The sequence below is a fragment of the Antedon bifida genome, chromosome 8 (genome assembly GCF_963402885.1).
Source record: "Antedon bifida chromosome 8, ecAntBifi1.1, whole genome shotgun sequence".
Classification (NCBI taxonomy): domain Eukaryota; kingdom Metazoa; phylum Echinodermata; class Crinoidea; order Comatulida; family Antedonidae; genus Antedon; species Antedon bifida.
Window position 1 is genome coordinate 2,226,458 of NC_136233.1, and position 16,598 is coordinate 2,243,055.

The window sequence follows — 16,598 nt, forward strand, 5'->3', positions numbered from 1 at the left end:
ATGAACTAAATTTTCATGATATTTTATAATTTATTTTTGCAAATATAAAAAATTAGCACAATCCAAGAACAAATAATATAAAATACTTTTTGCTTACAATTTAAGCACTTACAACAATAAAACACTAAATATTTTAGATAGTATACACTTATGGAAACGAGTGTTTTATTGTCATATAAAATTATCAACTTATATAATAATTATAATTATGGTAATATAATTATAATGAGTAATTAGTTGTTATCATTGCTATTTTTAGATTGCCAAATGTAGAAGAAAGAACTGTTTATCTACAGTAATTTCTTAACAGTATTAAATGCATATCATTCTTTCAAAATTAAACAAAAAGTGGGTAGTACACAGTTTTTGACATAAAAGATATATACCTTTGTAAATTGCCAATAGTAAAAGACAACTTATATTGTTTCTTATTTTCAGTCTTATTATAAATAATGGATTTTTTATTTTTTATTCTCATTTTAGGCAAATTGCCAAGGATAACCACAAATGAATTCATTCACTATCCTTCTCAAAGGTGGCAATCCTGTTCACAAGACAAACATATACACAGGATGCTCTACATAAACATCATGCATCTATGATAAACAGAGGATGATATTGATTACAATCTGTGTATTTAAGTACTTTCAACAAAAACTGACACATTAAAAAAAAAAAGTAGACATGGGTCTCTAGGTATATTCTATAGGTAGTTTATTTAATTCATGTATAATATCAACTCTGTCAATTTTGGACAAACATTTGGCGATATCATTAACTGTTGGGGCTCCAAATTGTTGCTTCCATTTTGAGATGAGTTGGTAAACCTGTTCTTTAAAGCCATCCCTGTCATAGTCATACTTAATTGTACTAATATCTTCATCTGATAATCCAAGTACATTTCCAAAATCTGTAAAATTTTCTGGTTTAAGCTTTCTCTTGATACAAAATATAACATCAAAATCAACTGTTCTGGTGCCATCTGTAAATAAATTAAAAGGATATGTGACAATCAAAAATGTAATTTATTTGGCAACTTAGTACAGGTATTATGTTTTTACTTACTTTTAACTGTGAGGGTAGCAGATTGCTTTGTTTCTGCTAATGGAGTTTCTGAATCAGCTGTTTTTTTAGAATCACGCTCTTCTGCTGCTTTTTCAGCATCTGGAACAGATGGTTTATTTTCCAATCTATCAAGTTCAGTAGTATTTTCCTAAATAAAAGAAATAAAATTGTTACAAATACAAATTACAACCTTTGCCTCATGTAGCACCTCTTATGCAATAACGGTTTATGTAATCAACATTATATAAGTGATCATAAGTACTAGAAGCGAGTCTCTAATAATAAATCTCTAATTAGGCTACCTCATCCAAAAAATTCTTCACATAATCTAATTTTGTTCTTACCTGTAATAACTGCTGTTGACAATCTACTAATGCTCTTGTAATAGACTTCTCAAAATTCTCATCATATTCCTGCTGAATTGTAGCTTTAATATCTAAAAATGATGAAAGAATTAAACTTAAAAAATCACCATAAAGATATTTGGGAATATTCCTGTTTTTCACACAGACACTGAGGCAACACATGCCAGGCAATATTTCTTATGGTCTGGGCCTGCCACTAAGACATTAGCAATGTTTCAATCTATTTTTTCTGTGCTTTTTAATGTCATTGCCATAATATTATTGTTTGACATTGTAACTTTGTACCTTTTTTTTCCTTTTTATGGAAAATATAGTAAGTAACCAAATACTAACATGTGAAGTCTGGCCTTTTGTCAGGATCATGTTCACAGCACATTTCTATCAATTTAGTGACAACAGATGGAGTGTCAGCTGGAAGAGGTTCAAGCTCTATAAGCTTCTTTCCTCTTGTGATGAGTATTTTTAGCCGACCACTACCGTCAACGTCTTGAAACAAAAGAAACATTTTATAGATGGAGTATTTCAATTCACAATTAATACAGTTCAGTTATCCATCCAAAACCAGAAACTCTGTCACGTCTGTATCATACATAATAGTAAACATTAGAACACATGGGGTGTTGAGCTGAGCTTATTTTTTCCTTTCAAATGAATTCATGTTTGTTCATAATTAAGACAATTACTATTTAAGCAAGGGGTTGCAGTAGATTTTATTCACAACTTTCATATCTAATACAGAAGTAACACTAAGTTTCATTGTAGGCCTACATTACTGTACCTACTGTAATATTATTTACTGTATATATAATTTATAGAGGACAATGTTATCATCAATGGGCTGACTGAAGAACAGACTTAATTAAAACTGTATGGTGACAAAAGTACACATTAACTCAAAAACACTTGTTTGTGGAGAGCATCTAGTGTGTGTTTGTCCTGTGAAACGGATTGTCACATTTGAGAAAGAAAGTTAACTAAATCACCAGTGAGCTTGTAGAAATAAAATATAAAAAATGACCAAAATAGCCATTTCATTTCATATTTAGATACTTTTTAAAGGCTTTAAAATGCCTATAGTATATTATACCTACTTTCATATACTTTTTTTCCACTTCCAATTTCATACTGCAGAATGGCAAAACTATACACGTCCCATTTAGTATTTCGACTATTGAAATCTGTAAAATATTCCGGAGGCATGTGAGTTGGTGTACCGGCTTTACCTGGTACGTCCATTACTGAACTCATACTTCTTGAAAGTCCTAAATCACCAATCTACAGTATTATTATATGTAAAAATCAATAATATTATAATGCATTTAAAATAGAGGCAAATTGGTATATACAAATGCTGTACATACTGGTTTAGGCTGCACAGGACAATAACGATCGATGATAAACAGATATCAACAAATTTTAAAAAGTTTTTATTCTAGAACTATAGGACAACCACGCTGTCTTTGAAAAAATGTTTATTTATTTACAGTTTTTAAAGTATAGGCCTAGTACAACTTTTTATTTGTTTTTGCACCAACATTAGATACAAATGATAAATGAACTTAAGTCCCACTCAAGAATTCAGTACTATTACATCATAGTTTGGCAAAACACTGACCAATAAACTCCATGTTACCATTATCACTCGTCAATCTGTTACATATTACCATCTCTTTAGTCATACCATCCCAAAACGAAAGCCGACTAATACCAAATCAAGTATGGAGGCTACTTATTGGAAGTAAAGCTTATTTATATTTTGGCTCTGATAAGTCTTATAATGTAAAAGATGTATTGTATAATTATATTAATGAAAAATATTTTAATAAACATACCTTTACAACTAAATCTTCACTGATAAATATATTTTCAGCTTTTAAATCTCCATGAACAATTGGAGGGTTTTGATGATGATGAAGGTAGAACATTCCCTCTGAGATATCTTTCAACATTCTCATTCTAAGAGCCCATGGAATGTGTTTTACTCGTTGTTGAAAAGATCTTAAACTTCCATGTCTCATCCATTCCATAACAATTCCAAATTTTTCATTATCGGTGGCCAAACATAAAAAATGAACAATTTGATGTGAATAACAACGGAGTTCTTTCATTTTTGTGGCTTCTCTTTCAGCTTCCTCTCTGTAAGAAAAAAAAACCTTAAACGTTGGAAGATGCACAAAATGACATTTCCAAAAAGATTTCCAAGACTTATAGAAAGGAAACCCACAAGGTCACTTCTCCATAGATTTATTAGCAATTTCTTCTGTGTGTCGACATTCCATACAAATTCACATTTGTCCTTATATAGATACACTTAGATAGTGCTAATGATTTGATTAGTCTTTAACATTTAATTTTATTTTTTATTCAATTCAATTCAATTCAACTTTATTTCAGACAAACTGTCCATATGAAACATATAAATACAATAAAAAATAATACAAAGCATTATGTGACAACCGTCATGGAGAGAGGACTAATAATTATTGTTCACATACCTACTCTTTAACATTTTGATAGCAACATCATTGTAGGTAGGATGGTGGGCTTTAAACACTTTTCCAAAGGCTCCACTTCCAATATTATTATCGTCAAATTTAAATGAGTCCAGGCGCTCATATTTTAAGTCGGCGCCGGTTCCTTTGTTTATTCCAATTAATTTCATTTCAGAAGCTAGATCATCCACTTTGTCAGCCATTTTTAAACCTTTTTAATTTCTGGGGGGAAAATGCAGATGCAGAGTACAATATAATGCAAAACACAAAAAGTAATACATTTTTTACATTAATACAAATTTGTTGCAATTTCTGATAGCAAGCCTTAAAAATACATTTGAAGCAGAAGTATGCCTTATATATTAATTATCAATTATTGACTATTGGCTATAGGCTACCTGTAGGTTGGTAGTGCTAGTTTGGTACTATAACCTGTTAGGTTTAGTTTCTTAAATATTATAAACTATTAAAAGAAATTATTATCAATACACACCTGACTCCACAGTTCAAAAACAGAAGCAGGAAGCACGTCTAGTTACATTAATAGAATGGTCTATAGAAAGGTCATGTTTGCAGGGTCACCGCACTGGGTCATAGAGAAGGAAATAACTACTTGAACCATGTTTCTGTTTTACATCTACATTTTGCATAACAATTCCCTGTCCTTGGTTATATATATCTATTTAAAATATTATGCGGCACACTATAGTTCTATTAGTCGTATTGTACTTAAACTTATTTTACAAACTCATTTTTAAAAAATGTAATGATATTGCAATGAAAAAAATAGGACATTTATGTACATTTGATAGAAATATGATATTGTAAAATAGTTATCCACTTTGACCAAAAATTGGATCTAAAAAAATTGTTTACCTGAAAAAAGTGTAATTTAAAGCAAAAAATTGTCAAAAGGGTTTTTGGTTGAATTTAACCATTTATTATGTCATTTTATAAGTGAAAACATTATTTTGATACTTGATTACAACTACAAAATAACCTATTCAAACAAAGTCTGATTTAATTAATCTTCATTTTGCATGTTTTTGGGGGACAAATACATCTTTAAAGATTCCGTAAAGTGGATAATACAATTTGATAGCAGGTTACTTTAAATTGGATGTGTTAACATTTTTATTTATTATTTAATAAATTTAATACATAATTATTAATACACATTATTTAATACATTATTTACAGACAGATAAAATCTGCAGAAGGATATTTTGAATTAATGATCTGCTAGTAGTATTAACAAAAACTAATCAAATTTAATAACAAGGAGCACAATAAAAGAATCTAAATTTTTAATGAAATTTGAATAAATATAAAATATAGTCCAGTAAACAACTTTAATTATCAATGTTTACATAAAGCAAATGAGTTATGATGGTAAAGGTACAAAAAGATCATTAGCTGTTTAACATCAAAACATGATTACAAATTTAGCACAAACACAGAAAACGTGAAATAGAATACTGTATATACTGCATAAGGCCTATTCACATACCATACAGTAGGAATTACCACACATTTATCAAATTACATATATAATTAACTAATATATGTTATTGCTATTGCTTTTTATTTTTTCACTCAGGAAACAGAGTTTGCACTAAAGTTGATTTAATTTGTGTATAATGTGAACTTGTCCAATTTTGCACAAACAAACTGAGATATCATAAACTGTTGGGGCTCCAAATCGTTCTTTCCATTTTCTGATGAGTTGGTGAACTTGCTCTTGATAGCCATCCTTGTCATAGTTGTACTTTATTACATCAATTTCTGTATCTGAAAAACCTAAAACACTTCCAAAATCTCTGAATTTATCTGGCCCAAGGTTTCTCTTGATGCATCGTATAACATCAAAGTCTATTAGTCTGGTAGGATCTGTAAATGTTGTTGAAAGAAAATGTTTAAATTTTAGTTACTAAATTCACCATAAACCGGACCTCTCAAGTTACCTGATAATTGCGAAAGTTTCCCAATATTTCAAGTCAATCTCCCACTTTCCACTAAGCGGCAATTGCTCCCAATTTTTTTTTATATGGAATGATAAATATACCCGCTTATTATGTGTGTAATAGGTATACAGAAGGGAATGAATTTTACATTATAAAAACTTACTAACAAAGCAAAACAATGCCACTACGTAAATCTTTTTTCTCTATGAATATTGATGTATTTGTATTGCTATTGTGTCAAATTTCTAATAAATAAATAAATCTATCAAAACATCCAAAAGCTTTTTGGAAAATCCCAATGAAAAGCGAGATTGAAGAAAGTAATCCAATACCCTATTCACATCTGAAAAATGTAAAAACTTGTAACCAGGTTTGCATAGTGTGAATACAATGTTGTGGAAAATCTCTAGGATTTCACAGGGGTTCCTTGTGAAATCTCGGGAGAAAAACACACTGATGGCCTGTGGTTTGTTCCAAGATGTTCCCGAATTCTTACTGTGCGTGAGCGTATATTAAACTGACCAATCATAGTATGTTTTGATTGAAAACTTTGAACCAAAAAACGTCTGTATTTCAGTTAAATGATTTTTTTTTCGACTAATTTTTGGTGAAAGTTAATAACTATTATGATACTTCAAAATGACCCACTTTTTTTCAAAATCTTTTATTTTTTATTTTTTTGGAATTTGACAAAGGGACAATACATCTTTAAAGGAAATTATTATCAATACACACCTGACTAGTCACATTAATAGAATGGTCTATAGAAAGGTCATGTTTGCAGGGTCGCTGCACTGGGTCATAGAGGAAATAACTACTTGAACCATGTTTCTGTTTTACATCTACATTTTGCATAACAATTCCATGTCCTTGGTTAAATGATAAATAATAGATCCCTCTATTTAAAATATTATGCGGCACACTATAGTTCTATTAGTCGTATTGTTACTTATTTTACAAACTCATTTTTAAAAAATGTAATGATATTGCAATGAAAAAAATAGGACATTTATGTACATTTGATAGAAATATAATATTGTAAAATAGTTATCTACTTTGACCAAAAATTGGATCTAAAAAAATTGTTTACCCGAAAAAAGTGTAATTTAAAGCAAAAAAATGTCAAATGGGTTTTTGGTTGAATTTAACCATTTATTATGTCATTTTATAAGTGAAAACATTATTTTGATACTTGATTACAACTACAAAATAACCTATTCAAACAAAGTCTGATTTAATTAATCTTCATTTTGCATGTTTTTGGGGGGATAAATACGTCTTTAAAGATTCCGTAAAGTGGATAATACAATTTGATAGCAGGTTACTTTAAATTGGATGTGTTATCATTTTTATTTATTATTTAATAAATTTAATACATAATTATTAATACACATTATTTAATACATTATTTACAGACAGATAAAATCTGCAGAAGGATATTTTGAATTAATGATCTGCTAGTAGTATTAACAAAAACTAATCAAATTTAATAACAAGGAGCGCAATAAGAATCTAAATTTTTAATGAAATTTGAATAAATATAAAATATAGTCCAGTAAACAACTTTAATTATCAATGTTTACATAAAGCAAATGAGTTATGATGGTAAGGGTACAAAAAGATCATTAGCTGTTTAACATCAAAACATGATTACAAATTTAGCACAAACACAGAAAACGTGAAATAGAATACTGTAAATACTGCATAAGGCCTATTCACATACCATACAGTAGGAATTACCACACATTTATCAAATTACATATATAATTAACTAATATATAAACAAATCAGGCACAGAACATTAATTCTAAACCGCCCGGTGATATACTGAAATTTAATTAATTAATTTGAAACGATAAAGATGAGGAAATCTGTGAGAATGAGAAAAAGTCGCCCCAACCGAGACTCGAACTCGGACCGCCTGCTTGATATGCAGTTGTCCTAACCATTAGACCACTGGGGCTTTCATGGTATTGTTCGAACTCGATTGGATAGCGACTCTTTAACATTCTCGGCGTGGTACGGCGGAACAGCACTAGTCCTCAGTTGTACGCACGCGCACCAGAGATCAAATTGATACGCCCTCATCTTACAGTATTTTTATTCACGAGGCGGGATCTCCGAAGAGATACTTTTATATATATAAACAAATCAGGCACAGAACATTAATTCTAAACCGCCCGGTGATATACTGAAATTTAATTAATTAATTTGAAACGATAAAGATGAGGAAATCTGTGAGAATGAGAAAAAGTCGCCCCAACCGAGACTCGAACTCGGACCGCCTGCTTGATATGCAGTTGTCCTAACCATTAGACCACTGGGGCTTTCATGGTATTGTTCGAACTCGATTGGATAGCGACTCTTTAACATTCTCGGCGTGGTACGGCGGAACAGCACTAGTCCTCAGTTGTACGCACGCGCACCAGAGATCAAATTGATACGCCCTCATCTTACAGTATTTTTATTGTTATTGCTATTGCTTTTTATTTTTTCACTCAGGAAACAGAGTTTGCACTAAAGTTGATTTAATTTGTGTATAATGTCAACTTGTCCAATTTTGGACAAACAAACTGAGATATCATAAACTGCTGGGGCTCCAAATCGTTCTTTCCATTTTCTGATGAGTTGGTGAACTTGCTCTTGATAGCCATCCTTGTCATAGTTGTACTTTATTACATCAATTTCTGCATCTGAAAAATCTAAAACGCTTCCAAAATCTCTGAATTTATCTGGCCCAAGGTTTCTCTTGATGCATCGTATAACATCAAAGTCTATTAGTCTGGTAGGATCTGTAAATGTTGTTGAAAGAAAATGTTTAAATTTTAGTTACTAAATTCACCATAAACCGGACCTCTCAAGTTACCTGATAATTGCGAAAGTTTCCCAATATTTCAAGTCAATCTCCCACTTTCCACTAAGCGGCAATTGCTCCCAATTTTTTTTTATATGGAATGATAAATATACCCGCTTATTATGTGTGTAATAGGTATACAGAAGGGAATGAATTTTACATTATAAAAACTTACTAACAAAGCAAAACAATGCCACTACTTAAATCTTTTTTCTCTATGAATATTGATGTATTTGTATTGCTATTGTGTCAAATTTCTAATAAATAAATAAATCTATCAAAACATCCAAAAGCTTTTTGGAAAATCCCAATGAAAAGCGAGATTGAAGAAAGTAATCCAATACCCTATTCACATCTGAAAAATGTAAAAACTTGTAACCAGGTTTGCATAGTGTGAATACAATGTTGTGGAAAATCTCTAGGATTTCACAGGGGTTCCTTGTGAAATCTCGGGAGAAAAACACACTGATGGCCTGTGGTTTGTTCCAAGATGTTCCCGAATTCTTACTGTGCGTGAGCGTATATTAAACTGACCAATCATAGTAATCAAATAGTGTGCAACTATGCTCTCTCCCAAGATTTCTCAGGGTTCATGTATGCATGTAATAAGTTTGGAGATCAAACCTAGTTACAAGTTGTAGAAATTTATCCAGATGTGAAAAGGGTACTAGATGTAATATTATAAATTGATTGTTTTTACTTACTTATGAGCATTATAGGAGATGGCCTTGGTTGTGCAGTTTGTGCACGAATACCAACTCCTTGATGGTGTTTGTAATCAAAATAATGTGGATTTTGTATTGGCTGTCCAGTAAAATTGACTCTAGTGTCCGTGTATAATGCTTGGTAGGAACTGGAATCGCCATAACTACTTGTCATTGGCTGTGGAGGATTTTTTGCTTGGTACTGACTGGTAGAAAAGTCCCTAAAAGTATTTGTTGAGAAGTGGCTGGAAGCATAAACATCGGAATTAGGTGGTGCGGACTGAAGAGGTTGTGCTGTTTGAGGTTCAAAAAAACCTTGATTTTCTGTTGACAGCATTCCAATCCCCATGTCAGAAACAAAAGGTGTTGCCAAGCTGGTAGTGGCTGTTCCAGATGTCACATTGCGATGAATACTAGATACTTCTCTAGTATCAGTACAAGATACGGCAATCTTTTCTAGCGAATAATGTTCACTTGTTTGAGGAACCGACTCACTGACTGTACTTTCTAAACCACAAACACCAGCTGTTTCTTGAAAATCAGAATGTTGTTTTTCAGAGCCACAATCATCCATATTTGCTCCTTGTGATCCTGGGACAGCTTCAGAAAAAGACCAGTTAGTCTTCAACACTATTTCTTCACCTGGTATTCTTTTATTTCCAAACTCTGGTGTTTTATAATTATTCTGATTGATATTTGCATTTTCTCTAGAACTGTTTGCTTGTTTGTCATTATCAACTCCAACCATCGGATTAGCAGTCCTTAGATTTTTTGATTGGTCAAGTTCCGTAGTGTTTTTTTCTTCCTAAAACAAAGAAATAAAATGTTAAAATTGATCAAATTCCTTACTATATTTATTGTACAATTAAAGGCCAACTCAGACAGCATCGTACGATGAGGCCGACAAAAACGTCTTGTCGATGCTGTCTGAGTTAAATCCCGACAAGAGGAGTCGTCTTGAGATAGGATTGGCCATAGTTTTTAGGTCGTCAGGAGAACATGCTTTTCTCCCGACGAGACAACTCGTTATGCGACGCTGCCTTTACTTTACCTCTAATACTATCTTTAGGGATCATCTCTAACAATAAGAGATAAACCTTTAATAATGGATTATTTTTTACTAAAAAACAACTTAAGTTTAAAGATTTGTTTTCCTACCTTTGATAACTGCTGTTGACAAACTGTTAATGCTTCGTGTATTGACTTTTCAAAATTCTCATCGTATTCCTTTTGAACTCTGGTTTTAATATCTAAGAAAGATTACAGATTTTAACTAAAAACTACGAATAAGGTATAAAATATTAAGGGATATCATAATTCTCTTATTTGCTATTCAATGCCATTGTTTTGATTTTCTTATTTTTTTTTTACTGATTGTTCTTATTATAATAATACTAGATAGAGATACAAACAAATGCTAACATTCAAAGTCTGGTCTTTCTATAGGCTCATGTTTCCAGCACTTTTCTATCAACTCCTTGACAACAGATGGAGTGTGAATGGGCAGATCTTTAATTTGCAGACGCTTTCCTTTCGTTATGAGAAATTCTAGTCGGACTGGGTCACCTTCAAGCTCTAAGAAAAAGTTATAGATTGTAGCAGTCAGTATACGGTAGATGTATATAAAAGGTCGCCGATATGAGATCATAGATATGAGGTCTTTGATATGAGGTCATAGATATGTGGTTGCAGATATGTGTTCGCAGATATGAGGTCGCAGATATGAGGTCACAAGTATGAGGTCGCAGGTATGAGGTCACAGATATGAGGTCACATATATGAGGTCGTAGATATGAGGTCGCAGATATGAGGTCGCAGATATGAGGTCGCAGATATGAGGTCGCAGATATGAGGTTGCAGATATGAGGTCGCAAGTATGAGGTCGCAGGTATGAGGTCGCAGGTATGAGGTCACAGATATGAGGTCACAGATATGAGGTCATAGATATGAGGTCGCAGATATGAGGTCGCAGATATGAGGTCGCAGATATGAGGTTGCAGATATGAGGTTGCAGATATGAGGTCACAGATATGAAGTTGCAGATATGAGGTTGCAGATATGAGGTTGCAGATATGAGGTTGCAGATATGAAGTGGCAGATATGAGGTTGCAGATATGTGGTCGCCAATATAAGATCGCAGATATGAGGTCACAGGTATTAGGTCGCAGGTATGAGGTCACAGGTATGAGGTTGCAGATATGAGGTTGCAGATATGAGGTCACAGATATGACGTTGCCAACATGAGGTCACAGATATGAGGTCGCAGTATTTATAAGGCGCCTTTCCAAAAAAAATTTTTAAAAATGTAAAAAATGTTTTCTCTCACATATCAAATTCATGTTTCTTTCTTATCTATACTTAATATACAATTTACACAAATAACACATAGACAAAGGATAGAGGTCCACAAATAACCAGAACTTTTGGGATAGACAAAAATGTTTTCAGCATTCAATAGAAGTAATGAATTTGGGAACATTTTGGACAATAAAGATCGAAACTATAGGTTTAAGTGAGTTCCGGGCTAGTGGAATGTACCTACCTTTATAAACTTCTTCTCCACTTCCAATTTCATATTGCAAAATAGCAAAACTATAAACGTCCCACTTGGTATTTGGAATACATTTTATATTAAAGTATTCAGGAGGCATGTGAGTTGGGGTACCACCGATTTGTCGATCCATCATCGAATTCATAGTTCGTGAAAGACCTAAATCACCAATCTATATAAAAACAAACATTAATATTTGCAATTAACACTTTGACTTTTGAGGAGGTTTTTCCTGTTAGAAACTGCCCCCACGATTGAAACTAGTACGTATGTGATCTGATTGAAATGTAATATAGACTAAAAGAAGCATAAAGATTTTAGCTTTACAATGATACCAACAACGTTTTTCAAACCAAATGTAAATTGTAACAGTAAAATAAAAGTAACCCATTTTTTAGTTTTTCATAGTTTCGAGCAATGAAGTAGAGATATTCGCGATTTTGTGCAAGACATCACAATATGAAAATATCGCCCGGTGAGATCAACAAAGTAAGTAAACGTTACTAGTAACCTATCTACTGGATTTTCGTAAAATAACATGGAGATCTCCGCGTTTGGCAGTCAAGTGTTGTGTTTCCAAACAGGGAGATCTCCGTGTTTGGCAGTCAAAGTGTTAAGTAGAGGTTCAAGAGGATCAAGACCGAACAAAGTGACATCTGAATAGGGGTTGGCCGTTAAGTAGAGGTTTAACTTGAATAGGTGTGTTTCAAAGGAGGAGTTCTACTGTAATTAGATATTGACTGTTAGGCGTAGTAATTAAATACGATAAAACACATTCTCTATAAAAAGAGCAACATACCTTTACATCTAAATTCTCATTGACAAAGATATTATCAGCTTTTAAATCTCTGTGAACAATTGGAGGGTTTTGATCATGATGAAGGAAGTACATTCCCTCTGCGATATCTTTCAACATTCTCATTCTAAAAGCCCATGGAATGTGTTTTATTCGTTGTTGAAAAGATCTTAAACTTCCAAGTCTCATCCATTCCATGACTATTCCCAATTTTTGTCCATCATTGCTGATGGCCAAACATATCGCATTTACTATCGATGGATAAACACATAATTTTCTCATTTTTGTGGCTTCTTTTTTTGCTTCCTCTCTGAAAGACAAAAATCAGACATTTTGTACATGGTTAAGCTATATAAAAATGAAAAATGGTGAAACATTATTTTTTTTTTTTTTCTACAGAAGTGATTAACTTTATTAAAACTACAAAATAACCTATTCAAAGTCTGATTTAAATAATCCTCATTTTTCATGATTTTGGGGACAATACATATTAGGGGTTGAACATTAACACGAAAGTGTCCCCTGAATAGGTGTGTCCCAAAGGAGCGGTTTTACTGCATTATATTAGAATTGAATACATTATAGTTTAAATTCTACATTACAGGTCGGGTGGAAGCATCTGAAACGACATTGTATTTTTTTTTGTTATGTATTTTAAATGTATTGTTGAATGGATGCTAAATGAATAAATAAATAAAACTTTATTGGAACTACAAAGATTTTTTTCATAGGAAAAAAGATTTTGCTTGACCAGTTTATTAGCCATTAATATTGTTCAAGATGTATTTCAAAAACATGAAAAATGAAGATTAATTAAATCAGACTTTTCTTTTCTTTTCTTTTATTCAATTTTTCACACTCCAAAAATAATACAAGTTATGTGAAACAATGATAACAGGTATCATAGTAATAAACATTAAGGTAATCAAACTAATTTAAAAAAAATATATAGAGATACTTGTACAAAAAAGAAGTGTGAAAGGAGGTCAAATAAGTATAATACTTTAAGCTTGACCCCCTAACAAGACTGCAGGTTACGGTACATGACAAAAAACTTTGAATAGGTTATTTTGTAGTTTTAATAAAGTTAATCACTTCCGTAGAAAAAAATAATGTTTTCACTTATAAAATAACATAATAAATGGTTAAATTCAACCAAAAATCCATTGGCTAGCAGTCAATTTAGCCATTTTTTGCTTTAAATTACAGTTTTTTCAGGTAAATAAATTTTGTTTAGATCCAATTTTTGGTCAAAGTGGATAACTATATATGTGAAAAAAAAAATTGTAAAAATTATTTTTCAGGGGGACAATAAATCGTGTTTTACATACCCACACGGCAACATTTTAATAGCAACATCATTGTAGGTAGGATGACGGGCTCTCAATACTTTCCCAAACGATCCACTTCCAATATCTTGGCCAAATGTAAATGAGTCTAAGCGCTTAATTTCTAAGAAGGCACCAGTTCCACCACTTACACTAATTGATTCCATTCCAGAAGTTATACCATCCACTGTGTTGACCTCTGCCATTTTGGAACGTGTTTTTTTTTTTTACTGCTAGTAAAAAATAAAGCAGAATTATTATTATTTAATTTTTTAAATATCTGGTAAATAATAACCAAAAATAATACTGTTTATTTTTGTAAAATGTTGTTATGAAATCTGCACACAAGTACAAATAGTAAGTATGTCTCATTGGCCAGGAATATTATACTAACTAAAACCATTATCTCCGAATAGGCTCTATGTAGTGTTTCCCCTCTCGATCTTGCTTGGTATTTTGAGGCGAGTCTGCCTCGTGTGTGGTGTTGGATATCGGGGATAATCTAACTAGCCTACTAGACTAGACTAGCCTAGTGGTGGTGTATATGCGAGGCCTAGCTAGAAAACTAAATAAAAGGAGGATTTCATGCCTTTTGAGTGACACGATTATGTTCACTGCATCCTGAGCCTCAATCTACTTTATACTCAAATGAATTAATAATTAACAATACATATCATTTAAGAAAACACAAACCAGGAAACAACTCGCTCTTCCCGGCTTTACATTAATAACATCACAGCTCGTCTGTCTCTCGTATCGTGTTACACCTCCGGTTGGTCATGGATGGGTAGGTACGTACGTAATGAGGGGAAATACCCATCTTATTCTAAAAATAGATGATGATTAATAAATAGTTCCAATCTAAAATCCGCATTCCTTAAATTCCTCGGAACTGCTTATTAAAAGCATTTAGTAAGAATGATTAGACATGTCATAACATACAAACTGACTATCAAAAATATCTCCAAACGCAAACTAAATTCTATTTTGCATGGAACCGGTATTTTTATGATGAAACAATTAAACCAAATAGCGCCCTCATTATGTTATAGGGACAAGCGGCCTATCTACGATATTGACATTTAAATGCAGGTGATATGACTGTATAAGTAAGCCAAATTCATTTCTGGATCGAAAAACCTTTATCAGAGTAAAAATCATTTGTATTGTAACTAATCATTACTCTGAATTAACTCTGCATTAGTAGTAGCTTGTATACACAGTGCGTTAATTTTACCTCGCGTGAAGCCTACCTTAAAATCACGCGTGTTAAACACATTATTTCTCGTAATAGCAGTTTGATGAACTTTGTATTTGCAGGGGGTTGTTAAACACCTGGTAATTGTATCCGTTTTGGTACGCACACCGATCCGTACGTCGATAACCGGAAAGCCGAACGCTGATATCGTGCGCGCAACTCGTATTTGCTCTGTTTAAATCAAGGAGTTATTATCATAGTAGATTCTTTTAATCAAAAGGTACGGTAATTTTTGTCTATATTATTGATTAATAGATAGCAATTAACATAATTATGAATACAAATTGGAACAACGATACACCATATATTGATTGATCGAACTGTGCGTGTTGTCTTCGCTACGTTGTCGTCACAATAGGTTGTGAAGACCATCTTCTTATCTTATCAAAAGAGGTGGAGCGAAAATTAATATACACACTGTGTCGATGGCCAACTTACAATGTCTTAGATAAAATTAACTTGTTAATTGTGGCTTATTACAAGAAAAGATCATCATTAAAAAGTCATTTTAACGTGTTGTGGAAAAGAAGCGTGTTACACTAAATAGTATAATACTAAATCAACATCAGATCAATTGCGATAGGAGGACGGTTCTTGTTTCGTCATCACAGAGCGAGCATGTCCATTTAGTCGCGAATAGCAGGCCAACAGTAGCAAGCGATCGATGGCCGTGAACGCTATATACGTTTCTGTATGACATAATGCAACTCCACATCGCAACACTAACAACACATTACTTCGACGACCAGCACCTTTTTGGATTTTATAGTTCGAGAAAAATCAAAACATTATCAAAATGCAAGCTTTGGTATGCGAGTTTTTCGTCTTATCTGTAACTTTTACAACGGTTTTAGGTTTAAACTCATCATTTAGTGGTAACTCAACTACAACACAGTTTGAGTACGATAATAGTACCGAATCTGTGTTTACCAATAGCAGTAGTAACGTAACGGAGGAAGATGATAGAAGACGTCTAAATGCACATACAGATGTTGTGTCTAAGTTTCTTCAACGTATGGAAGATATTGAACGAAATGTTGCAAATTGCGAAAGAGGTACCGACGTTACCCTAGACAGAGGAGCTGTCACTTACGGCCCAAGAATGTTTCGCCGTCAAGCAATGTTTGCCGTTCATAGGGCTAACCTTCTGACACGAATTTGGAAAAACAGTAGTATTTATAGTCAATTAGAAAACAACGAATTATTCTTTTATTCTGCTGT

At 32.6% G+C, this 16,598-nt stretch overlaps 2 protein-coding genes across 3 annotated transcripts; both read right to left on the reverse strand.

Annotated features, from left to right (window-relative positions):
* Positions 1–670: 670 nt before the first annotated feature.
* LOC144850179 (receptor-interacting serine/threonine-protein kinase 1-like) lies at positions 671–4,500 on the reverse strand. Of its 2 annotated transcripts, XM_078707408.1 has the most exons (8): positions 4,416–4,500; positions 3,926–4,144; positions 3,263–3,566; positions 2,522–2,705; positions 1,764–1,916; positions 1,410–1,501; positions 1,066–1,213; positions 671–982 (listed from the first exon to the last, which is right to left on the reverse strand). In XM_078707408.1, exons 2-8 carry the CDS (start codon positions 4,123–4,125, stop codon positions 693–695), a joined length of 1,371 nt encoding a protein of 456 aa, XP_078563534.1. In that variant the 5' UTR covers positions 4,126–4,144; positions 4,416–4,500; the 3' UTR covers positions 671–692. The 2 variants fall into 2 exon arrangements, with proteins under 2 accessions (XP_078563534.1, XP_078563533.1); XM_078707407.1 differs by lacking the exon at positions 4,416–4,500 and having other exon boundaries at positions 3,926–4,337.
* A 2,121-nt stretch (positions 4,501–6,621) lies between these two features.
* LOC144850177 (receptor-interacting serine/threonine-protein kinase 1-like) lies at positions 6,622–14,851 on the reverse strand. The gene is made up of 8 exons (XM_078707404.1): positions 14,813–14,851; positions 14,123–14,349; positions 12,795–13,101; positions 11,987–12,167; positions 10,867–11,019; positions 10,603–10,694; positions 9,445–10,249; positions 6,622–8,678 (listed from the first exon to the last, which is right to left on the reverse strand). Exons 2-8 carry the CDS (start codon positions 14,323–14,325, stop codon positions 8,404–8,406), a joined length of 2,016 nt encoding a protein of 671 aa, XP_078563530.1. The 5' UTR covers positions 14,326–14,349; positions 14,813–14,851; the 3' UTR covers positions 6,622–8,403.
* Positions 14,852–16,598: the final 1,747 nt, after the last annotated feature.